The sequence below is a fragment of the Cyclopterus lumpus genome, chromosome 13 (genome assembly GCF_009769545.1).
Source record: "Cyclopterus lumpus isolate fCycLum1 chromosome 13, fCycLum1.pri, whole genome shotgun sequence".
Taxonomy (NCBI): Eukaryota; Metazoa; Chordata; class Actinopteri; order Perciformes; family Cyclopteridae; genus Cyclopterus; species Cyclopterus lumpus.
The window spans coordinates 5,094,080-5,120,600 of record NC_046978.1 but is presented as its reverse complement, the minus strand read 5'-3'; the positions used below and the strand labels follow the sequence as shown (position 1 = coordinate 5,120,600).

Below are 26,521 nucleotides of genomic sequence, written 5' to 3'. Positions count from 1 at the left end.
TGTGTAAAACTTGTTTCATGACAATAATATGACATTTCACAAACATCTGACTAATGTGGATGATGGTACTGAAGTCCTGCATATTATATGATTTTACTTATTTGAAACTACACAAGTCAACATCTACAGAGCTCAGCCAATTAGTCTGTTCATAACTACTTTGATAACCTTGTTTCAGTCACATGTCATGCTAAAAACCTTTTTTAAATGTGATGATTGGCTGCTTATCTGTGTCATATGCCATAGTAACAATGATTATTTGACAAGTTTAGAAAATAATTGGCTGATTAATTAATAAGGACATTTTTTAAGTGCAGTAAACGTATACCAATGAGGTGGAATGACCCCTGTCAGATTGGTATAGTATTGATTACTGATGCATTACTGTGTGTGTATTCAGTATTTTTATTCTGTAGCTTGTTGAGGTGATGAAATGGATGCTTGCCCTGTCTGCTCTCCTTTCCTTAGCTTTTTGACAGATTACTTCCATTGTACTTGCAATGTAATGTGAATTTACGTTGTCACGTTGTATACCTACTTGTGCTATGTTATTTTTTATCATTGATTATTCAGCTGACTATTTCTGTGATTAATTGATCTATTGTTTAGTTGAGTTTAAATTTCATATCATGCACTAACCTAACACCCCTTGAGCAAGTATTTTCAGGAGATTCACATCAAACAGTGTAAGGAATGTGTCCCATTTCATCATCAGGCAGTGTCTCTGTGGTTATTCAGGTAAGTTTGGTCATGTTATCCCAGTTTTCCAACCGGATCCCAGGGTTTGGTGTGGTTTCTTAAAGCAAATAATGTCAGTAAAACACACACAAGTAAGTCTTAACATAGCAGGATTTACATTTGTGATGTGCTTAGTAATTGAATTTTGAAACAGATGCGCATCATGCTTATTAAAAGGAGAAAGCATCCTGGAACGTCCACTTAGCCCATTTCAGTGCATCAAATGCTAGTGGCAACGTCTCTCTGCACTGAATGAAACCAACACTGTGATACTCTCTATTTGTCAGATAAATAATTGTAGGTAAATTCAGAAAATAAATGACTTACCTAAATTTGAGCTATTTGTTAAACTGAAAGCTTTATATGCACAGGCCCTAACCTGAAGCACAGACATTAATGCGCAACTGTGTGTAAGACACAGAATTCGGCATGTTTATAGAAATACCACAAATATGTGAGCATGACCTGCAGGTATAAGTCATGCATGAGGCAGGTTTGTCTCCATCAACAACTATAGGAATGTAAATATTTGCTGGGGGACTGTGGGCTTGTCTCAGCTGCTCCTCCCAGTCAGGTGTTTGGTTAAAGCTCTCAGCTTTCATTTATCTCCTCTTGTCTGCCCATACACGCTCTAGTCTGTGCACATTGAATACTTTGGTCGACTGAAATATGTCCATGATTAAAGTAAAGGACAGTTTTCCAGGCAAGGAGATTGTTGGCAATAAGACATTTGTTTGGGAATTTATAAATTGAGCATTTACAAAGGACAGGTTAAACTGATTATACCTCACACAAATTGCAGCAATATAATTTCCAATACATTACACACAAAATACTTTATTCTGGGCAGTAAGGGTGTGTGCAAAATCAGCTATTGTACAAAAGCCAAGATTGTAGTGGATCTAAACTTTTTTTTTGCTGGTCATTATTGAGCCTGAGATCAAGTTGCTTATTAGGTCACACCTTGTCGGTCTAACACATAGCACATTATACTTTTCTTATTACAGACTCATTAACTTCCATACAATTGGCAAATGACTTGTTTTCATTTGTCATGTTTACAATAGTCCACATAAAAATAAACTTTGTTCCGTCTTTGTTCATCATGGTTTAAACTGGTAGATAGCGCCACGAAGTGGTTGTTTTAATTGTCACATTCACTTTTGTTCGATGATGTTTTTTCGATCGTCTCCATCCACCGGTGAGTAGGCGGTGACGCAGGTCGTTCCCCTTTGTATCGTAACCCTATTGGTTGATTTCATTATTCCCCGATGTGATTGGTGCGTTTCGTGTCTGGGGGGCGGGGCAGAACGTTCCAGCGCTGTGCCTGGCAGATATTGCTGTACTCCGCATGACGCTGATGCCAGAGTGACTTGCACTATCTTCTTTTAAACGTAATGGTGTTAAGGGAATGGTGACACAAAGGACAGGTAGTGATGAAGGCTCGAAGCTTTCCGAAGCAAATCATAATAAAATGGCTCACGATTTCAATGCTCATGACACGGCAAAAAAAGAAAAGAAACAGCTCATCGGTATTGCTTCACGTGATTAACATATTGATCCCATATTGTAATTTAACGTGATACTACTCAGAATGTAATGTATTGCTTCCATATCAATTATAGTAATGGATCACCAGTCGTTCGTTCGATACTGGTGCACAACCCCAGACTGCGCGCGTGAGAAGGACTCCTTCGATGAGAAAACCACGCGCGAGTCTGATGTGTGGGTCCCCGGGCAGGTCACGTGGTTTTTAGAGCGGCGTCGCGAGGCGTCTGAACATCTTTCTGCCACTCCTCTGTTTTGAAAGCTGCGTACTGTGTCGGGTGATCCGCTTCGAGCTGACAGAACACGTTGTTTACAGGTAAGGTGATGGAAGTGTGTCCGTCAAGAGTGTTTACGGTAACTAACGTGACTCAGCCGTTGTTAGCTACACAAACCGCTATCTGTGACGCAGCCCGTGGCTAGCTAAACTAAACCAGCTAGCAGCTAACTAAACTAAACATGTGACGTTACACATGGGAGATGGTAATTTACCACGTTAACTAAACCCATTAGTATTTCACGAGGACGTGCTTTGTAACAGACTAATATTGGAGAAAGTAAGTTATCAGGGGAACAGCTAACTAGTTAACCTAAGTTACGTCTTGGGCGTACGTTAGTTCTCTTTATGTGGGGCTTCATAGTCCTTTCATTAGGTTGAAAGGCTCAAATGTTACTCACTGTCAGGTAACGTTATTCATATTCTGAACACTGCAACAGGAGGACACGAGTACATTACCTATTCACTGTGTTTGTGTGCAACTGTGGGATGTAGTATCAGTTTAACTGCCATTGGCTGATATGCCCCATTGTTTTGTCTATTGTTTTCAGTATTTGACATACACCCAGCATCATGGACGGCGGAATGACGGTAGTTACCAATCCCACTGTGAATGTGCGCCTCACAAACACCATCTCCTCCTTTGAGGTGGCACGCAGGTTCAACAGAGGGATTAGTATAGCAGAACTAAAGGTGAGACTCTATTTATTATACAATATACTTCTCAAAAGATGCTTTACTAATGTACTCATGTTGTAAATAGGGGAAATTGGAGATGATTGTGGGCGCATCTCCCTCCTGCATGGACCTGGAGTTGTTCAGTGTCTCTGACATGTTCCTGCAGAAAATGGATGACGGTGAAGCTTTGCTGGGTTCCTATCCTGTGGATGATAACTGCAGAATACATGTATGTAGCTGCTCGGTTCAGAAGCTCTTTTAATATAGTGGCCCAGACTGCTGTCATATTGTAGTAATAAAAAGGAACAGCAGGTTTTTAAATCGGTTTTTGGTTCCAAATCCAACTCTGTCTTCCTGCAACCAAAAAACAGATTGGCTTCAGAGAACATACCTTGACATTTTTAGCATATATTTAGCATATTTCATTTTTGTTTCCCCAAGACATGCGCCTGGAAACTTCTCATTGTATAAAGATTGCAGTAAAACAATGATGTAAAATTGTGACAAAAAGATCATTATTACCTGCTTATTTGAAGCTTGTGTGATTTGCAGTTATTGGCTACACATTCTGGTGTGGTCTTCTTTTTTTTTAAAGAAAGTGTTTCTATCTCATCCTGAATCACAGGTTATTGATAAAAGTGGTCAGATCAGCGAGTTCACTGATGTTTCCAAAGTGGAGAAGTTTGAACTACCAGATGACGCCTATGATAAAAGAACGGGTATGGTTTGACATACTAAAGCTTCTCTTGAATTTGTATTTTTCATAGCATAAACTTTTGATATTAAATAAATAATATATTTGCCCTTGTATTAGTACGAAATGTGGCAATGGCAGCAGCAAAGAATAACATTATAGCCACACAGTAAATACATTTTAGCTGATTTAATAAGTTGATAATTAACTCCAAATAAAAACTATTTTTTAGTATGCTTACAATTTACACATGTTGTAAAGGAATCATCCCGTCGTATTTAATAGACGTTCTGCGGCATTCAATTTGTAATATGCTTTGTGTTTATAATCCAACTTACCTTTCCTTCAGATTCAGCAAGGTCATTCATGAAGAAACATGCTGTTGGTCAGTTCAATGAGGAAGAAATGGCCAAGAAGAAAGCTGAGGTTGCTGCTCGGATGGCTGAGCAGGAGGCTGCTGCTGATGCTCTATCTGTTGGCAGCAGATGCAAAGTGCAGGTCCCTGAGCAACCCATGAAGCTGGCCACAGTCATGTATGTTGGTAAGTGTGGATAACTCATAGCTGGTTTACATTCTTTAGGACATTGACAGAAAATCTTTTAAAAACAAACCGAGCAGTAATTTATGATGCACTATTAAATGGTAAATTATTTTGTTCTTCTATAGAGCCTTTCTAGTCTTACGACGTCTTAAAGCGCTTTTACACTACATGTCATTCACACCCCTTCATACAGCGATGGCAGGGGCTAGCTACCAATAAATACACCAAAGGCCGAGCTTTCAGGAGCACCTTGGGGGAGGAATGATAACCCTTCTTACACATTGAAGACTAACTATTGGATAGGCTGTTAAGGAGAAAATCTGTCATCTGGCGTGAATAAAAGCATCCTCAAGCTTTAATTTTGAAACACTAAGCCGGAACAATGTCTGTGTCCAAAAAATAAATACTGATTCCAAGTAATTAATTGTTCCTGGTAGTTCAGTTTGCTCAGTGAAAGAGAATATGATTAACCAGCACTGCTTTTGCTCTCTTTTTTTACTTATTATTGGCAGTTTCATGAAAACTGTAAATTAAGGATCTTGACTAAGCACATTGGGTAACAAATCATTTTACCACATCCATTACAGGTACAACTGATTTTAAGCCAGGCCACTGGGTTGGTGTGAAGTACGATGAGCCCCTGGGAAAACACGATGGAACGTAAGAGTGTTTTATAAAAAAGTCTATATAGCTATGCACAATGTTGACCACGTTGGTCTTGATTTTGCATTTGACCACATCTTTTATTGAATTGTGTTCCCACAGCGTTGCCGGAAAGAGATACTTTGAATGCGAGAACAAATATGGTGGATTTGTGAAGCCCCTGAGTGTGACTGTGGGAGACTTTCCTGAGGAGAATTACGATTTAGATGAGATGTAGGACTGTAATGTGACAAAGGTGGCAGAACCTCAAGATGGTTCTTTCACCAACCAGAGATTGACGTTGTAATTTCAATTTGTGTTTTGTGCAACTCTAGAGGCTATGTACTAAAGAGTGGAGTCAAAAGGTCTTTTGGTTTAAGTTCCCTCTCACTAACGCCAACCCAACCTGATAGATGTGAATGTCAGGTAGTACATCTTTGTGGGATGAATATGATGATAATAGTTCAGGATATTTACACTAACAAGGTTTACATGTAAACAGCATAATCAACATATGTGGTATTTCACTTCATGCACTTCTGTTCAATTCAGTTTACTTGCTCTCGTAGTACTTATTTTCAACATGGCAGTTTTATATTTCATCTTAAAAAGTCTATAGAAACAGTTTAGATAACTTAATTTCTCCTCCATTTAGTTGGTATCAGTTTGAACAAAGATGATTGTATATAACTGTTTATAACTGGATTTTTTTGAAGACTGTTAGTGGTCAAAGGAAAAAGCCCCGACATTGATTACAAACTGGCATTGTACCGTATATTCCAGACTAACATGGCATCACATGCATACCTCCAATTGGGTAAAACTGGAGAAACATTTTCCAATCAATGAATAAAAACAGTGCTTAATAGTCAAACTCATTCCACCATATTTCGCTCATTTTTGGCAGACAATACATTTACAGTTGAGGAAAGAACAATAAATCTCCAACAGCAGACTCGATAGTCCGCAGAGCAACAACGCTGTTTAAAGCTACAGTTGTGCACAAAGTCTGTAATATATTTGTCATTTTCATTCATTTTGTGCTATGTAAAACACAATTTGTATGTTTCTAAATGGAAATAATGTGCTATTCCCTTTCCCTGATTAATTTCCTCTCGTTAAAAATTAAATTGTTTGCAGTTGAATGTGTCCTGCTTATATTGAAGTATAACATTTGAAATGGTATGGCTTAATCTTACAATTGTGATATTTAAGTGGGTTTGAGCAAATGCAATGTATTAACTTGCGCTTCATTTTAATTGAGATCTCCTTTATATGGGTGACAAACACCAAGAAAATATTTAATAATTATGGAGTGATGATTGAAAATGACCTGTAAAGGAATTTGATGCCAAATGGTGTTTTAAAAAAGTCCTCAATCTAATACTAAATGTGGCTATTAATTTAAAATAACATTACATTTTTAGTGAAACCTAATGGAGCTAGGTCTGCAGTTCCACTTTAGCATGACACATTTTATGCAGTTTAATTGCAATCTTTGTTGTCACTTTTTATTCATCATATAGTATTGCAGTTTGTTGATCCGTTGGGTGGCTTAAGTAATGTTCATATAACGGGAAGTTGAATTCTAAAGTACACATGTTTCTCATCTGTTTAAAATGTTCTCATATTGTTCCATTATATGTATATAACAGGTTGGCTATCAAAGACATATTTGAAAACACAAAAAAACAAACATGAAAGGTTCACTCCAGTTAACTGACCTCTCCATTATAATCACAACACACTGCTTTTGAAAATGAATGACATGCCTTATTTATGTTTTTATTCATGTTACTTGTCCAATCATGTGACACTATTGCAACTGCAACATGGTTTTTCATAATCTGAAGTTTACAGAAGAAAAATAGAATAATTATCCTTTGTGGTTTCTTTTCAATGCAATGCCATTACTTTTCTTTAGCTTTACAAACTGTTTATTTTCCAAGGTGCTGGTGTTACTATGTGCTAAAGAGTAATGCATATTAATAAAAATGATTTGCCAGTTCAGGAGCGTATGATTAAGATGTTATGATTTGTACATGTAATATGATACAGACCATTTGCCAGAGACTAACTTCATTACCCTTAATCTATACTTAACAATTGCCTCAGAGGGCATAACAAGGCAAATTTGGGTTTTGTGAGGAAAAAAAGAAGGCATTATTTAACAACGTTACTTTATTTAGCTGAAAAATCAATGAGCCTGGATGCTGCATTTAAGACAACGGGACATGTATATTGTGCATATACAGTATTCATAATATTCATGGTACAGCAGTATTATCAGCAGAATATACTTGAAATATCAAAAGTTAAACCACTCATGAAGAATGACAATTTTCTGAGAGATACTATCTTGTAGGTAGAATTGTACTGATGAATTAACACATAGGCAGCCTTTAAAGTTATAATTGGTTGAGATAGAGCGGAGTCTAGATAAACGGTTGAAGAAATCCACAAGTCCAGCATTGAGCCAAGTACTTTGGAGGAACGCAAGAGTACTTTCTGAATGAATTCACATGTTTAGTGCATATGACTCCAGGCCTCATCGCAAGGAGCTCAGGCAACAGATCCAGTGTGGTCCAGAATGATTACTCCTCCAGCATTAATGTCAATGTCATCATAATATCCAGCTTCTCCACCCCAGTTGTTGATGATGTGTATGCACATGGTGGATATCTTCAAGTCTCTCAGGATGCCATCTCCTTGATGTCCTGTATACTGAAAGAAAATATGAGAAAAATAAAGATATGTTTTTATATAACATACTTATTGGCATTCAGTCGAGTATGAGGTTAAATCAGCATTTGTATTGATACTCAAAATCATAGACATTTTCTATACCTATTCAACAGGTATGAACTGAGTTCTTTGTGCTGTCACCATGACTTGTAGTAACTATTAGAGACATTAGGATCTTAAAACATTTTGTGTAATACAAGACAGTACATGTGGCTGGCAAATGCAATTACCCTGACTTACCATATACTTCCAAGTGAGATGCCCATCACCTTCTTCAAGTAGGATGTCAAGAGGACGGCAGCCCTTTTAGGTTTGACAGCACTTGTCGCCTGCGTAAAAAGATTACAGTTGTTTAAATATGCCTCAACATCAATAATGACAAAAAGAATGGCTAGAAATTGTAGAATATTTCCAATCTATGGTACCCTTAGAAAATACAATGACTTCAACTAAATTATTATTAAGAGTATAAATCGTGACTTTATTTAACTGTCCAGTTTCACTTAGAGCAATGCTGACGAGTACGACCAGTCTGATCTGCCGGCCACTGCAGATTAAGTGCCTTGCTCAAGGTGGGTACTGCTCTTTCAATTCATCCACCTAGGGATTGAATTGGCACTTTTTCAGTCACAAGCTTCTTTAACCCGTATTTCACTATTGCGTCATTTAAAAATGATCTAATTTCCTTAGAAATGTGTCTTGCATCTAGCAAATAATCCAGGCTGTGCTTGAGGTCTTCAAACTGAGACAGAATTTGACTATCCATGTACATTTCAATATAGAGCAGTGGTTCTCAAACTGTGTGGCGCGCCCCTCTAGTGGGGCGCAGTGGTATTACAGGTGGGGCGCAGGGGGAAATGCAGAAAGACCATTATTGAGAACTTCACATATTACAAAAGTACAAAGTAGGCGGACATAACGTACATCAAGCCTGCAACCCTGTTTTAAAAAGAGTTGTAGTGGAAAGCAAGCTCATTGCAGCCACTAATACTGATAAAACTTGATGGCTCACACATATCTGCACGAATTGGGTTTTGCACAGGTTGCACGTTATTGTTGTTTTGAAAAAATATGCAGTGTAAAACTCAGTAAAACTATTTATTGCCAAATATTTGAACTTGTTTTGTTTTTCACAGGTTGCACTTTATTGTTATTATCTTGAAAAGATATCCAGTGCAAAACAGGTTAATTGCAGCCCCAATAAGCTATTTGTTGCCAAATATTAGTGCTTTTTTGCACATATATAACTTGATTTGCATTGTTCTACCAAAGTGACTGGTTTAATTGAAAGTGATTGCAATTTTCTGTCTTCTATTATTTGAAAAAGCACGACTGGAAAATAAAAATTGATCATCGAACCCTTTTTGTTGGGGCATGAAGATTTTTCTTCCTCCAAAATGGAGCATGACAGAAAAGGTTGGAGAACCAAAGCTCTAGAGGATCGTTCACTCAATTGGTATGAATTGAAACTAATATATGTGCGAGGGTATATTAATAACATTGAAGGATTATATTTTGTCCTATTTCATAATCTAATTGCTACCTGCTTCACAGCTGTCAACATCCAATCTTTTGACAATTTATTAAGAGAAACAGTTTTGCTATCATCATTGATGAAGGCCAAACCTTTGCTACTTTGGTGAAGATGATTCTTGAATTAATATTGCACACTTTATCAGGGGAGAGCGCGAACGCAGTCCCCCACTACCACAAATTATGCAGTCGAGATTCCCACATTTGGGGAATTCGCAGGGGTCAACACAACCGGAGTGCAATGGCTGAGCCTCGCTCTGGGTGAACCACCTTCTTGATCATGGTATCTCCCCTGCCAGGTAAGTATGAGTTGTACACATCCGAGGCCGGGCACTCTTCCACAGACATACCGTGTTGACTGATGGTGCTGAAAATATAGATATTACCAAGAATACAGACTATAAGAGGCCTGATAACCTACAGGAATTTAATATGGAGGAAAGTTATGTGTTATTAGGTTGACAAAGATTATTTAGCGTTGCATGGTATTTGAAAAATAATGGGTACATTTCCCATCATGCAATGCTGTATTTCTATATCAAAAGCCAACCTAAAGTCACCAGCTGTATCTATTTATCTCCAACTAAAGATTAACAGTTTAACAGTGAGTTCAATTAAGACTAAGCAAATTAAAACTGCTGTCAAAAGTAGTTTGACCTACATTTTAAATTCAGAGGAAAGAATCAGAGCACATGTTTTCTGTTTCTCTCACATTACAACCACTTCCTGTTTCTTTGTTTACTGCTGGTGCGCTACTGACATACTGCAGCCTATTGGTCTGGAGTATGAACAACGCTGGTTGTTTAGCAAATATAAAGAATACAGTTCTACAATAGACGGGATTACCTTCATGAAGGAAGGATTTATTGCAGGTCTGTTGTATTAGACTGCTTTAGGTTTAGCGAGGCCAACTTGATGAATTGGCAACTGGTTGGATATACAGTGTATGGCTAACAACCAAATAATAACGATGATACGTCTTAGATTACTCAACTTTTTGTGTGAGACCACACAAGAGAAAACCGAGCTGTCCGAATGTTTCCTCTTGGGAAATGAGTATTATGAAGTCTAACAACAGATTTAATCAATGTGAGTAAATAAATGAATGTTTTCCATTTGTCCTCAAATGGGGAGAGAACTGTGAACTCAGCACTGTATTAAATGAAACCCCTTTTCTCACTGAGCAGTTAAACGTCTATAACAGCAACTTCCATCACATACTAAATGGAGTTAAAGCATTTAAAGATTACATTGGCACTCTGTAAAACGACAAATATATAACTCTGAGGGAGCTAATAAATATAATGTTAAACACATTTAGGGGGTGCACCGTTCCTGGAGGTACTGCAATACCAGGTCGATGCGTGGAGTGGACGGAGCAAGCCCCTATTCCATCTCCCTATTCCAAAAATCAATTTAATATATGGTCCCCGGATAGGGGACGTATCAGATATTAAACTGATAAGAACAGATACTACACTTGATCTTAGCCAAAAGGCCGAGAAGCGATGACGTGACACAGCCGCAGACGAGCAACGCATTCTCCACACAGTCAATCTCACTGATGGGTCGGGAACTGAACTACAACTTTTTGGGTCACCATATGAAGCAGGAACAATGTACAATAGTAATAATGTACTACTGACGTTGTTTCGTTTGCGATATTTACTTTAAACTTGTGTTCGCAGATTCAGCTTCTTGTTTATTTCCTAACACGTGGTACGCTGTCGTCCAATAGGAAGTAGAAACACGATACATATAATTCCCGACTTGCACACACGTTGAGATTCATATGATGTTTATAAAAGTATGTCATTTCTTAAATACCGTGTCGTGAACTTGTGTGGTGGAGAAAAAGTGATATAACTCCGCTTCAAAACTCCCTGAACGACAACAACTGGAGCTCCGTCTCTAGTGGAGAGCAGAGCTAACCGCACATTTCACCGTCTTCAGCCTCTATTACAGAAGAAAACCCAGCAATGCAGTCGTTCACTGGTTATTTGAGTCCCCGGATCATCCAAAGCAGAATATAAACATTCAGGAGTCCATAATGAAGAAGAGGCCAGCGTCCAAATGTGTACCGTTAGCTTCATAGTGAGGTCTACAGATCAGTTATAGTCCTGAACTAAGTTTTAACCCGCTGAAATAGCAGAATAAGACGTAAATACTACGCTGTACGAGTGTTGACCAACTTCTTCACACCAGCGCACGAAACTGCACCAAATTGAATCTGAACAAATTGACATTGTCGGTCAACGATCTTAATTATCTTCCAGTGTAACAACTGCAGTGGTTTGTTAGTGTAATGCGCTGGATTAATTACCTCGTGTTATAATACTGTGATAGGAACAAACATGGACGTGTCGTGAAGTACCGTTAACCAGCTGTTATAGGGGCTGAAAGTCGACACCGACGTTAAACTGAAGCGAACATGGCAGCCTGACGAATACGAGTATTGACACGACTCAGTTTTTACTGCGCATAGTTAAAAATGTAGCATAAAAAACAAGACTGTATCGAGACACGCTAGCTCGCAGCTAGTATTAACTTAGCTAACCGTTAGCTAGCACTATCAAAACACAGGTGCTGCGGTGAAACACCTCGAAAGAGCCGAACACTACTTGCTTCCTAACAACTGTTGTCTTAATAAACACGCTCTATTGTTTCTATATAATATGTCGAGGAATTTATTCAAAGTGAACTTACTGGAGGTTGCCTTCATAAATGCTAATTGGTGAGGTATTCCTGCTCAAACAGCAGCGATGTCTCACGTGCGCTTGACCGTGTGCAAAATGACGTCATCTGGAGCTGCTTATAGCCATCTGGATGTTGTGATATTATATTCTGAACAAAAAAGAAGTTTGCCTTCTTGTTAAGGAATACTATATACTAATCTATTCGTATAGAAAAGGTTATGAAAACAAATGATACATGAATGTATTTGTGTATTCGTACAATACATGAAAAACCACATCACAATAGTCTCCATGTGTAAACAGCATACCCGATTCAGACCAGACAACACTATTTACAGAGGGAGCACAACAGGTTGAAGAACCACAAATTATTGTGTCCAATGCCATAAATACTGTGTATAATTCCATCTTGTGTTCTCAATGTGCTGCTCTTGTATGCTGCACTTTGACTCTAGCATAAAACCAAACCAGTGACTATTCCCTCACCGTTTTAAGGCTTCACCGCTACCCCATATCAGTAAATATAATTCTTTATTGAAAAAGCACACGGAAAAAGTGAGCAGATTATTTTTAAGTTAAAATTGGGTCGAAATATCAGCTCTTCTGTCAGTTTTCTATTTGGCAGGGAGCCAGTGACAGAGGAAGCTATCCTATAGGAAATGCACAAAGGTTATTCAGTGACTTGGTTACAAACAACTGGCATAGAAAATGTAGCTTCTGGTTGTTGTTTTTTTGGATGAAATTACCCACACAAATAAAAACCCTGTCCTGCATTAGGCTGAATGAAACTCCCATTGGCTTTGGCTTGAACATCTGCTCCTTTTTGAACTGACAGTTTCACATGGTCGAAGCTCCTTCTCTCAATGGCAGTCTGACCTGTGAGTGACATGTGTTTTATTGGTACAGGACAAAGAATTGTAATGTTTTCTGCACATCGTCAGTCTCTCAAAATTAAGATAAAAGTCTCTTTCATAATCTAATTGCTACCTGCTTCACAGCTGTCAACATCCAATCTTTTGACAATTTATTAAGAGAAACAGTTTTGCTATCATCATTGATGAAGGCCAAACCGTTGCTACTTTGGTGAAGATGATTCTTGAATTAATATTGCACACTTTATCAGGGGAGAGCGCGAACGCAGTCCCCCACTACCACAAATGATGCAGTCTTCGCAGAGGTCAGCTCAGCCGCAATGCAATGGCCAAGCCTCGCCCTGGGTGAACCAATTTCACTTTTAGACGTTTATTTAGTCCAGTACATGTGACATTTCCAAGGCTCATTCAAGAAAATAAATTGTTCAGGTTCCTGTTACACATTGTGCACACTACTTACCATATCTTTTTCCACTTTAACATATTACACATTCTTAAACAAATTTAAGTATAAGGGGGTTTGGGGGACTCTCTACTGTGACATTTTTCTTTTCTTTTCTGTTGTTGACCTGTCTTTTAACATATAATCAGTAAAGATGTTCAAACTAGATTTTACAACAATTCCATGTGGGATGCAGTATTATTTCATAACCCATACATTTCTTGCTTTCCATAGACTCTCCTTTACACAGTTAATGATAGCCCACCATTTAATTACCTCATCAGATTGATGTATTTGAAATAGCTAACAGGGTTTCTGTACAACGCCTGCAGCCATGGTGACACTAGTGACCAGACACCCCTAGCTGGACATGACCAAAATAGGTGTTTCACTGTCACCACAGGAAGACCGAGGGCATTTTGCACTTTGGGTGCATTTTCTCCTCTCAAGGAACACTCTTGTGGGCAAACACTGGTTTACAGGCCACATCTTTGTGGTTATTTGTTAGGATTGGGTTATTCACATTGTGCATGTTATTTTTAAGTTAAAATTGGGTCAAAATATCAACTCTTCTGTCAGAGTTTTCTATGAGGAAAGAAACAACGTTGGACTGGTTGGTGCAGGCAGCCAGTGACAGAGGAAGCTCTCCTATTGGAAACACACAAAGGTGATTAAGTGACTTGGTTACAAACAACTGGCAAAGAAAATGTAGCTTCTGTTTTTTGTCCTGGCAGGTCTACCTGCTAAGGCCAGCCGACCTCTGCAGCTCATACAGAATGCAGCAGCTCGACTGGTCTTCAACCTCCCTAAATTCACACTACTCCGCTCCCTTCACTGGTTACCAGTGGCTTCCTGCATCCGTTTCAAAACATTGGTTGTTGGTACCGTGCTGCTTACAGATCGGGTCGCGTCTACATCCAGGACATGGTCTAATCTTACACCCCAGCTTGTTCACTCTGCTCGGCATCTACCAATCGGCTTGTACCTCTGTCACTGCGAGCTAATCACTCGACAAAATGTTTGCTGTCCTGGCTCCTCAGTGGTGGAACAAGCTCACCACTGACAGGTGAGTTTGCAGGTGAAAAAACAAGAACACCATTATTTCCGTGTCTTAATAACAATGTATTAAAAATATAAAAATACATTCTTCATTATCTTTAGGTTTTAAGATGCAAGTGTAACTCCCATTTGTGCTACATTGTGCAACAATGAAACCTCACTTTCAGTTTAAAAGATGGAAAAAACATTGTTCTTTGAGTAAAATCTTAATTACTGGAAACACTGAAAATTGTGTATTTAAAGTGCATTTTTAGAGGTTACATGCGAACAATTCAAGCCATAGAACAAACATCAACATCATCTCGAATCTACCTAGCAATTCAAACCAAAATCCTATCAAATTGTCCACTGAATGAGTTGTCATGTTGTTGTTTTTTAGGCTTTAACAGATCTGCTGCATTAATACAATCTGCTGCTGGGAAAAATATAGGGTTGTCATTTTTCATTTGAAATACTATTTAAATGTGGTTAAATGTCTTATATTATATCTGTAACTATTTGTTTTAATTTTTTATTTGCCACAGCTTATTTCATCAGGTATTCAAATTATTTTTTAAAAAATATACACATTTTTAAGCTTATGTGTGAAAAATGCCTGCAGTTGGAGATATAATCTGTGTCTCTGTGGTATAGTGTACATGTGAAATGATGTTGCTGATGCTAAAAGAACAACAGAAAAGCACCGTCCACAGAGACCATTCCCAACAACTGCAAGCATTTTTCATACTAGATAGATTGAGATAAAGTATATAACATCTGTGAATCTTATTAGAATTTATTTAATTTTAGCACTTGGTGGAATAGAAGACGGTCCTCGGGGCTCAAATATCTTGGTTGGAATTAATCAGTATCTTGGCAGATGATAAAAAAGATGAATATAAATTGAATAACGATAACTCCCTTATAAATATTGCTAAACATCAAAAACAACACCCTGAGGAAAATACATGGGAACTTTCTTTGGGTGGATATATATTGTAGTAGGATTACCCCAGCCAGACCAGCAACACCTTTTAATTTAGCTAAATGGTGAACATTATTAAATAACTAATATTTGATTAATTTTCGTTATCTAATATTAAAGTTGGGTTTTATAATTAAGTTTCATACAAACAGCCACATTTATTGGTTATGCAGCTCCATCTCATTCTGCTACCTAGATTACCCCCTGAAGCACACAAGCAAATATCTACATCTTAAAATTTGACCAAAAACGCCACTGAAACAATCTGTTATGGTCCATATAAAAAATCAGCAACAAAGCCTTCACACTTAAAACACTGCTCAAGGCTGAATTAGATGGCAATATGGAACTATAAAAAGGAAGGAATCTTATGGTTGATATTAACATTTGAACATCCACTGGTTAGAAATAAAGCTTTTCTATCACAATAACAATCCTGAGTTTACAAAATACTGGCATACCTCCACACATACTAATAAACCAGGGCGATATTTGGTGCCATAATGCTTGACCCACTTCACTGAGAGAATATTAACTTAGTAGATAATGCAACAATACATTTGGCTGCAATCTCAGGCCCTTTCTTTCAATTCGCTAAACTGCTTAATCTTTTTCAAACCAATATTGAATCTGTATTGGCTGAAAGATTCCCAATACAAAGCTGTATACCTTTGGTGCTTTTTGTGATATTTTTTAAACTCTAAAGTTATGCTTCATAACGCATACACCACATGATATCAATGGCATGTTGCGCAACAAACACCAGGACTGTATGGCGGCCCACATCGTTACTTCTATCGGACAACTTATGTGTCATGCCGTTTCATGACACATAACTGCTGCGTGTCACAAAAAGCACCTTACAATATGTGTCGCTCCCCTGAAGACGCACGTCACTGCAATGACGCTTCAAACTGTCCTCTCGCGAGACGGAGCACAGTTTCCCAGGCAGCAGTGTGGCGTGTGCGCGATAGAGACAAGGGAAGATGGCGACGCAGGAGAGCGAAGCAACTATAGCTACCGCGAGCAACGGCGAGGTAAAAATGAATGACAATCTTATTATCTCATGTACGCGTCTCCTCCAGGGGAAGGGGCCCGTTGTATCTGTTGGACCGTTGAGTGTGGGACCGTCAATATTTAAACGTGTAACCGACCGTTGCACGAGCCTCAGTGACGATTTCAGTGCCGGTTGGTTTTAAAACGACCCCCTCCTGCTGTTAGCAGGGTGCTGAGAAAACGGGACTGTCGGCTAAAGGGCAGAGGTGTTAACGGCTAAAACCCATATAAAGACGTAAAATAACTCAAAAGTGACGTGATTTTTCGTGAACTCAATGTGTGTCGGTGTGAGCCAGCGGACTGCTGCGGTGTGTCAGTCCGCTATCACAAGGCCCGTACCTGAACAACGGAGCTTGACTAAGCAGGCCGGTCTCGAGCCGCTCGCACAGACTCATCGCGACTGTCACACCGTCTTTCTTTAGTTACAGTCATGGCACGTTTTGTCCGCCTCACGGAAAATCTGGCAGCCGTTCTTGGTAAAATTGTCAAATGAGATGATTTATCTCATGTAGACAACGTCAAAAAGGTTTAACCCTGGACGATGCTCTCTAGAGGGTTTTTAAATAGTATTTATTTTAAGAAATTGGGACAATACTAGCAATTATTTCCTGAGTGACGGATGTCACAAGTTACCACCGGTCAAAATGAATCATCACCCTCCAGAGGCCAACCACTGGTCTCCTCTCTGCCTCATTTACGTCTGTATTAACCCAAACACACGCACACGACATGTCTAGTGACAAAACATATAGATAAAACAAGCAGCTGTTGGAAATGTCTGGTATCTCTACTCTTGAGACCAAGACAGACATTTTTTTTTTGTCAGTCGAATCTGTTCAGAATTAGATTATACTTTCTTTATGTACCTTTTTATTGTTTTGTAACCCCAGTAACCCTCTTGTGTCATTATCATTACATTAAAGTCTCACAGCGCAGCATAGATTAAGCAACCACAAATCTCTGAGAGTCTCAGAAATGCCCCGAAGGTTGTCATTTCCAGATCCTTCTCTTACCACCACTGTCAGCTTGTGTGATAGATTTGACCAGAGCAATCTCCACTTCCGTAAAAGACTGATTTATCTGGACTGTTGGCCCGTGTCTTTTCAGACACACTATCCAGTAAAACGCATTTACTCTGCACCCTGAATAGGTGGTTAATTGTTAATCCTTGTTCAGTGTGTGTAAATTGTAAATGATTATCTTAAGCCCGAACCGCTAACCTTGTTTCTCTTGTAGAGCATATATTGATGATCCGTCTGTGTAATGGTTATTACGTTGATCCCTTCAAGAGACAGATATCCATGTTTCAGATAACATAATTGCTTCTATTACAACACAAAAGGACATAGCATTGAGGATGAAAATATCTATTTTGAGCCACCTAATGGCCTGAAATTCAGTTTGTGATTGTGCTAGGCCGGTGGCTTATCACAAACCTTAACATTTCCGATGTTCATTTAGTCATTTCTTGGCCCTATTGGCACCTTAATAACCTGCTGAGCGGAAATGTCTTTTTCCCCTCAAGTGTTGTTTGTTTCTGGAGACCAACTTCTGGTCTCCGTTGTGCTGGGGACAATTGGGGAGATTAGATGTTTAGATAGTGAATCAGTCATATGACTTGGCATACACTTGTGTATTGTGTCACTTGAATAGAATGTGGCCTTGCTGGAGGGGTGGGTGTGGGGACACACTGAAGCAAACTAATTACGTATTTTACTGATATTTAAAATGCTAATGTGTATCGCACGATACAAAGGTTCTATTGGGTCAAGAGATCATACTAGTTAACGGTTTTTAGAAATAAAATCTCAGCTTTGTTGCCCATCATACGTCGTCTTTATATATCCTGCTGTAATTTTTAATTATTTTAATCAGTCAGTCTTTTCAACATTTTGTTAAACATCAGATAGTTTAAGTCTGTTTTTTTCTTACCAGAACAGTCTAAACCTATATACTTGATTAACGTTTTTTTATTAAAACAGCAACAGCAAATCTTCATATTTGAGAAGCTAGAGTGAGAATGTTTAGTGAGATACTGTTTTATCGAGCTAATTAATGGTCAAATCTGCCATGTGTGGATTAATTATACTTTTGTCAGTTTATCTACATCATCAATCTTTAAAAATGTACTATATTCTCCCAGTCTGACTGTAGATTGAGGGTGAATCAGTCCCCTGTAGAATATACTATATCATATTACCATGTTGGGCTTTCAGTAAAGTGTCTTCTTCAGCTCCACTGACCATGTTTGTTTGGGTGTAGGTGAGCAGTAATGGGACTACTGCAACAACAGATGGCCAGGTTGTGCAGACGGCTGAAAATGCACTGGATCCTCAGCAGCCGCCGCCGCAACCACCACCTAATGCATGGCAGGTCATTAAAGGAGTCCTCTTCAGGTTAGTTTTTCTTGTTGTCTTTTAATCTGGCTGGCTCGCCCTCTCTTTATAAATGGAGAGCCAGCCCACACATCAAAACTTACTTTGACACTATGGATATAATAATTAACAAGATACCAACTTCGGAACCCAACGTCTATCTGTCGGACCACGGACAAGCCTCTCCAGACAAGGGGCTATATTTATGGGGTTCTGGTGTGCCAGTGAATATCCATGCCTAGACTTCCTTTTTCATGGTCCAATTGGCAATTGAATGGTCCAACTGAATGTCTGTTTAACCCATACCATGACCTGTCACTTAGTCTGAATGTAATGCGGTATGACTGCATTCAGTTTGATCAGATTAGCTTCCTTGTGGTTTCATCCTCCTGTAGCAGCTCTTCAGCTCGCAAGTAAAAAGATCAAAACAAATTACTTTGAGTTTTCTACCCAGTATTTGGCCATTAACATACACATTTGAGTATTAATCCAACTCATCACCTACTGCTCTCCTATTATGTTTTTGTCATCTTTCTTTTATTTGCGTTTCTTTGTCTGAACTTGTCTTTCGTCCCTTATGAACCAGATCTTCTTTTCTACTGACTCTGTTTCCACTTGTTTCTCCAGAATCTTCATAATCTGGGCGATCAGTAGCTGGTTCCGTCGAGGGCCTTCAACTCCAGACCCCAACACCCCAGCCGGGGCACCCAGAGTACCCAGCAGGAACCTGTTCCCTAAGGACACCCTCATGGTATTACACGTGTCCCCTCTGTCTATTGCCTTTATATACACGGACAGTTGTTTTTAATAGAATTGAAGCTGGTTATTCTTAATCATTCCTCACACTAATCTCCTGAACTATTTTGAAAGCAAACCAATGTTATATCTTCCTTTCTGACTGACTTGCGCTCTCCTATGACACTTCAATAACACTTTTCTTACCGTCCCTGCAGGACCTGTATGTGTATTTGTCCCCAGAGGAGGTGTTCTCAGACTTCAACAACACGGAAGCCCTGTTCTGGTTCCACAGGGACTTAGTCTACGGAGACTGGACCATTGGCGAGAACGGGGATGGCTGTTACGAGCACCATAAGGATATGGAGATCCCAGAGGTGAGGATGACTGGGAGGTGTAATGTGAAAGTGATACATCTGAAGAGAGAGGTGACAGACAGTAGATGGATTGTGAGAGGGATCAGGTATTTGTTTAAGATATGAGGTTGATGTTGGTGAGGCAACTATAAACTTGACCGATTTGTAATGTGTATTTGACTGAAACTCTAATACTTTTGTTTGGTGTGTATTTGCAGACATTGCAGCTGAATGGTTCCCTTTACATGCACATCTACTTCACTAAAAGTGGATTCCACCCAGACCCAAAACGCAAGGGGCAATATCGCAGACTGGCAACAGTTCATTCAACACGCAGTAAGCACACATGGAAAACGCACAAATTGTTATAACCTAAAAATATATTTGATCATTTCTAAGTGTTAACTCTAACTTGTTTATACTCTTTCAGTGCTAAATAAATTCAAGCGAAGAAAGTTTATGAAGACAAAGAATCTGCTAACGGGCGAGACAGAAGCAGATCCCGAAGTGATCAAGGTGGATATTTTTGCTTTATTTTTAAATTATTTTGTACATTGTAGACCGATAAATTGACCAGGCACTGATATTGTCTTATTGCAGATATATCGGTGTATGTGGGCAAAGTATATAAATACATTTAACTAAATTAAATACATTTTAAAAACTCAATTGGTTGACTAGTTGGATTTAACTTTCTATTGGTCCTATCATCAATAGAATACAATGCCGTTGCAGTTCATCGCTGACATGTCAAATCAAATCTGTTTCTTACAGCGAGCAGAGAGCCATGGTCCAGTGGAGATCATCTCTCATTGGCACCCCAACCTCACCATTAACATGGTGGATGACCACACTGCCTGGGTTAAGGGCTCTGTTCCCCCTCCTCTTGACCAACGTAAGTTCCGCCCACCCCCCTCTTTGCCAGGGCCCAACTACAGCAGCTGTTTAAATAGTTGTTTTCTTAGAAGTTCTGTTTCTGTCAAACCATCTTTGACATTTCAACTCTTCTATCACTAGATGTTAAGTTTGATGCGGTAAGTGGAGACTACTATCCCATTGTCTACTTCAATGACTACTGGAACCTTCAGAAGGACTACTTTCCCATCAACGATACCCTGACAACACTCCCACTGCGCCTCGCCTACTGCCCACTTTCCTTGTGGCGTTGGCAGCTGTACGCTGCCCAAAATGCACGTTCACCGTGGAACTTCCTACCTGATGACACCTACGAGCAGTCTGATGAAGACCAAGACTCTGTCAAGGTAAGACGTCAAGGGGCACGGACGGAAAGCTGAAAAAAAGGGAATAGCAGTATGCTGTGTCCTTATTGCGGGCTTTACATAGAAACTTGCTGTATTTATAGTGCTTTTCCATTTTTTTATATCATTTTTTTTAGATTTGTGTTGATATTTAGATTTTAAAAAGATATTTAAATTACTTTGAGGCAGCTGTACTGTTTCAACTGTCATGTTAACTCCCAAGCAATTCTGCTTTCTACAGATTATCTTTGTTTGACTTATTAATTACTGTTCACTACATCTTTACTTGCAGCTCAGCTATCCATAAGTGTCTGGCACCGAAAGCACTTTTATATGGCAGTGAAAATAAATTATTGGTCTACTACACAACATGTTTTGTTATGGCATTTGATTGTCTTACAATCAATATTGCACCTTGTAGAATAGCCTGTACTGATATACAATAATATTAGTTGGCATTGACATATCACAATAGTATAGTTTAGTTTAGTATAATTGGTTATTTCTGATTATCACCCAGAATGCCTGGACAGGTTTACTATATTACAACTACTTACATCTGTAATTTAAGATTAAAAACACTCTTTTTTTACATTTTTTTTATAGGTGGCTCTTTTGGAAACCAACCCGTATCTGCTGGGAATCACCATTGTTGTCTCCATTGTGCACAGCATTTTCGAGTTTCTTGCCTTCAAGAATGGTAAGGTCCTAGCAGCCTGTCTGTAATGAGGAGATGACAACAACAAAATATAGATTGCACTGTGTTTGTGAACGCCTCAGCTTCAACTCGCCACCATCTCCCTCTCAGATATCCAGTTCTGGAACAGCAGACAGTCTCTCGAAGGCCTCTCTGTGCGATCCATCATATTTGGAGTCTTCCAGTCTCTAGTCGTGCTGTTGTACATCCTGGACAACGAAACTAACTTTGTGGTGCAGGTCAGCGTCTTCATCGGCCTTCTTATTGACCTGTGGAAAATCACAAAGGTCATGGACGTCAAGGTAAGTCGGAGCATCACTTGTTTTTTCATGCAAGATATTGTATAACATTTTTTAATTGTTTAACATTTGTTTTTTTATTGTTTAACATTTGAATTATAAAAAAATAAGCCAGTAGACTCCTGTCCTCTGTCTTTAACAAATATTCTAAATGTCAGACAAACTTAATGCAGCCTATTTCATGGAGTTCATCTTCAACCAAAAAATTGGGAGTTAACCAGTGAATGTTTTATGATTTATGTTTGGATTGAAGTCAGTCCAGTTGGAATCTCTACTAAACTGACTTTAGAAAGCCTAACAATTGCAATTGACGATTAGTTTCACACCTTTTTTAAACTTTCCTTTTGCTAACCTATTGTACCTGTGTATTTCTACTGTATGTTGTGCTATTATTTCCACATAACAGTAACCACCTCTGTTTGTATTTCTCTAGTTGGACAGAGAGAACAAAATTGCAGGGGTGTTGCCAAGATTGGTATTCAACGACAAGTCAACATATGTGCAGTCTTCAACCAAAATCTACGACGATGTAAGTAAAACCAATACTCAGAACTCTTAATACCGGCCACGTTCGTTAAGCTATGTGCCACAAGGGTGTCTCTGTAAAAAGGGAAATCTTCAATGAATATTTCTCTGTTGGGATGAATTCAGTAACACAAGCATGTCATATACAATATTAGTGATTTGCTTTTCATAAAAGTACATTTCTTCTCAAACCTTTTTCTCTCTTGACCTGTGAACAGATGGCCTTCAAGTACCTGTCGTGGCTGCTCTACCCTTTGTTTGGCTGCTATGCTGTCTACAGTCTATTGTACGTAGAGCACAAAGGCTGGTACTCATGGGTACTCAGCATGCTCTATGGCTTCTTGTTAACTTTTGGTAAGTATGTCTGAAGCATTTATATATGTAATTCGAATAAGTATAATTTTGTCTTGTGTGTTTTTTTCCTTTTAGAAGAATATTTATATTGATTGCCAGGAGGTGAACATTTTTGCATCGTTTATTGACACATAAATGGGACTTAATGTAATGGTAAAACTAAATACATTATAGCTCAACTGAAAAAGGAGAAAATGAACCCATTACAATTTATCCGTGTGCAATGTAACTTCCCATGAATTAGCTAATGTACATGAAATGATGCAGAGAACACTGTTGTATACAGTATGTTATTGCAGTGGTTCTCATGTGTGTATGTGAAGGCACTCCAGGGGGAACATGAGATTTTTATCATAAATATAATTGTAAGTTTAAAAAAATGAATGTTATATATTCTATATTAAATCCGACATTGATGGCACAGAAAAAAACAAAAGGTTGAGAACCACTGTTACTGCCTATAAATTAAAATCTGTCGGCCTTCCAAACAGAAAAAAAAATCATGTAAATACTCCAAAAACAGAAGTTTACAAGAAGTTATTGCTGACGGCTATCTGTGTTTTTTTTATTGATGGTAAGTCAAATGTATTAAAAACATATGAAATGACAAAATAATGGAGTAAAACATTTTTTATATACAAATAAATTGTATCCTAACATATTTTTGTTGACATGGACAATCATTTTAGATGAGCCAACACAGACACGTTTTCCATGTCTTTGTTAAGATTATAACTTATCTCTAATATACTGTAACGGTTCAAATTCAACATCTGTTCTATACTCATTCTTCTCTATTCCTCCATTTTCTTAATGTATTATGGAATTTGTTCCTGTTTTATATAAATTTTATTTTCAAAGGCCAGAGATTCAGCTGATTATTTTAACTCTCTTAATTATCAAGTCTCAGTAGATGTACATGCAGCTAATGTTTTCACACTTTTCATGTTTACGTATCCAATTCCTAATAGCCTCTGCTAATGTGCTGTGTATTAATAGACTTTACTTCGTCTCGTTGATTGTTGTCTAATTTATTGCCCTGGTGTAAAATTGCTTATATTTCCTAACTGGTGACTTCCTTCCTATATCTGTGTTTGGTTTTTAGGTTTCATTACAATGACGCCACAGCTATTCATCAACTACAAAATGAAGTCTGTGGCCCACCTCCCATGGAGGATGCTCACCTACAAGGCTCTCAACACCTTTATTGATGACCTGTTTGCCTTTGTCATCAAGATGCCCATGATGTACAGGATAGGATGCCTCAGAGATGGTATGTCTTCCCTGATAGAGATGTTGCACTTTTTATGAATTTACTGAGATCAGAGAAAGTTAAATAATCATTTAAAGCCATTTAACTTCTTTTAAAGAAGCCAGTTTGGAGTTTGGAGCTTGGTGACGCTCAGATCTACAGTGTTTTTGCTTCAGTGTTTCATGTTTGAATCATTGCGCATCATTGTGGCAGTTAATCCAGACAGATTAGTTCAAAGACTGTCCTGCTTTCCGGGCGCTTTGGTTTTGACTCCTGACACACATTATCAGTCATCGCTTTGTGTTTGATTCTCTGTAACCAAAGAGCAACGGTGAATATCATCATCAGCCTTTGATGCCTGTCACAGCATTTGTTATTGTTCATCCTCCATCGAGTATCAACTTAGTCACTGATTTTCAGGGTTCCCATTGCTATTGGAGATGTTGCCACTAAATACAGCCGTGTGGAGTAATTTGGTTGAATGCCAGCTCATTTTCATTCAGAGAACCTCACACAGGCTCACATGCTGTCATGTTACCCCCTTAACTGTCTTCTTTCACTAGATGTTAAGTGTTCAGTCGGTCTTTCTAGATAATAATAATGCTTTTTAATTATACTTGATTCTCACTGGACTAACTAACCTCTGTCTCCTTTCCTGCAGACGTGGTGTTCTTCGTCTACCTTTACCAACGCTGGATCTATCGGGTTGATCCCAACCGGTTCAACGAGTTTGGCACCAGTGGAGTGGAACGTGTCCCCGACGGCACGGAAGCGGCAGACGCTGCTCCTGCCACGGCGGCCATCGCCGCCATCACAGACAAACCAGAGGGGGAGAAGAAGAATGATTAGGCTAGACAACGCCTGTATCGGCCTCCCTGGCACTTCTGGGGCGAAGAGGACTTGTCGAAATTAGGCAGGGAGGGGAGTCGTTGTTATGCTGTCATGGACGCCGCTACAAAAAAAAAATGCAGTTCAACTGTTCCCTATGATTTTTGTGTGGATCCACAGAAAATCATATTCAGTGTAGACTTGGTAAATTCTTATTTCTGTTCCCGACCCTCTCGTTTTGCAGTTCAAGTGAAGTAAAACAAAACGTGATGTACTGTATCTGTATGTTTTTTCAGAGGGTAACAATGTCTGACAGGGGAAGTCGTTGCAGTTATACTACTTTTTTTTTTAATACAGAGTAAAAAAAGAGGCTATGTTTAGCTTTTTTTTTCCTACTTTGTGTAGATTCCTTGTGAATTTTTCTTTTCATTCCATGAGCATCGTGTTTCGGATTGCCTGGAACGTGGTGAGTAGTGCTGGAGGAAACTGGAAAGGTCCTGGAAAGGAGGTTAAAAAAAGAGATGTGGTGACTGATGGACGACCCTACAGGACGCTACCCACGAGACAGTGACTACTACCCTCAATTTTAAGATAATTAATGTTCCAAACTTGAACATAAAAAAATAACAGCCTTGCTGGTATTAATATAAATATGTTAATATTGTCAATGACTTAATTTAGTTTTTCAGTCTATGAAGCATTTTTTTGTATGTCCTCAAACTGCACAGAATCTCAGCTTGTCATGTTAATAATACTGTTGTCAAATCTGTGTAGCATTAGCTAATTTGCAAGTCTAATTTTAATTTTACTCTCTCAACCAGATGTCTGATTTTCAAATTGTTTAACATTCACGCTCCAAAACCGATCACCTTGACAGACAGTGGAGAGTCGGGTGTGTGCTGGAAGAATTCCAGTGTGTCTCTTGTTTTTATTTTGAGTGCTGTAAATCCTGAAACAAATAGGTTTCCATGTTCGTACATATTAAATTGATTCACTCATGTTTCTAGTAAAACTTAAGTGTGATAAAATGTCTATCCAAAGTTTTTCGTTTTACAAATTCTAGTTTTTACATAATCTTTTCATGAAACTTCAATTGTTTTACAATAGATGTTGCAGCTCATTTGTTTGCTTAAATAGCATGCATATTATGTAGTTTGTTCTTTTGTGAGACGTAAACAATATTTTCATTTAATTGTTTTGTGTAGTGGAAAATACTGCAACTAGCACTAGTTGAAACAGTTAATTTAATCCTCAGACTGGGGTTGGTGAACCTTTTGAATTTATGTCCACATGATTTTCTCATTCAGTGATTCAAATAGTTATTGGCATAATAATGGTATTTTAGTCTGGTTTTCAGGC

The 26,521-nt window shown here is 38.6% G+C and overlaps 2 protein-coding genes, 1 long non-coding RNA gene, 2 other non-coding genes and 1 pseudogene across 5 annotated transcripts; 2 read left to right on the top strand and 4 right to left on the bottom strand.

Annotated features, from left to right (window-relative positions):
• The first annotated feature begins 2,119 nt into the window (after positions 1-2,119).
• tbcb (tubulin folding cofactor B) lies at positions 2,120-7,123 on the top strand. The gene is made up of 8 exons (XM_034548742.1): positions 2,120-2,270; positions 2,364-2,602; positions 3,112-3,253; positions 3,324-3,467; positions 3,864-3,957; positions 4,282-4,473; positions 5,061-5,133; positions 5,239-7,123. Exons 3-8 carry the CDS (start codon positions 3,134-3,136, stop codon positions 5,351-5,353), a joined length of 738 nt encoding a protein of 245 aa, XP_034404633.1. The 5' UTR covers positions 2,120-2,270; positions 2,364-2,602; positions 3,112-3,133; the 3' UTR covers positions 5,354-7,123.
• Positions 7,124-7,278: 155 nt separating this feature from the next.
• LOC117741603 lies at positions 7,279-12,190 on the bottom strand. The gene is made up of 3 exons (XR_004610750.1): positions 12,100-12,190; positions 8,101-8,189; positions 7,279-7,839 (listed from the first exon to the last, which is right to left on the bottom strand). It is a non-coding gene; the product is annotated as an uncharacterized LOC117741603 (long non-coding RNA).
• Positions 9,537-9,700, bottom strand: LOC117742210. The gene has a single exon (XR_004610972.1). It is a non-coding gene; the product is annotated as a U1 spliceosomal RNA (small nuclear RNA).
• LOC117742212 lies at positions 10,713-10,903 on the bottom strand. The gene has a single exon (XR_004610973.1). It is a non-coding gene; the product is annotated as a U2 spliceosomal RNA (small nuclear RNA).
• Positions 12,191-13,209: 1,019 nt separating the features above from the next.
• Positions 13,210-13,358, bottom strand: LOC117742211 (annotated as a pseudogene).
• Positions 13,359-16,331: 2,973 nt separating this feature from the next.
• On the top strand, positions 16,332-26,179 carry clptm1 (CLPTM1 regulator of GABA type A receptor forward trafficking). Its single transcript, XM_034547813.1, has 14 exons — positions 16,332-16,463; positions 18,745-18,878; positions 19,485-19,608; positions 19,811-19,969; positions 20,167-20,284; positions 20,379-20,464; positions 20,723-20,843; positions 20,966-21,210; positions 21,814-21,907; positions 22,016-22,206; positions 22,637-22,732; positions 22,947-23,082; positions 24,188-24,355; positions 24,996-26,179. Exons 1-14 carry the CDS (start codon positions 16,413-16,415, stop codon positions 25,181-25,183), a joined length of 1,911 nt encoding a protein of 636 aa, XP_034403704.1. The 5' UTR covers positions 16,332-16,412; the 3' UTR covers positions 25,184-26,179.
• The last annotated feature ends 342 nt before the right edge of the window (positions 26,180-26,521 follow it).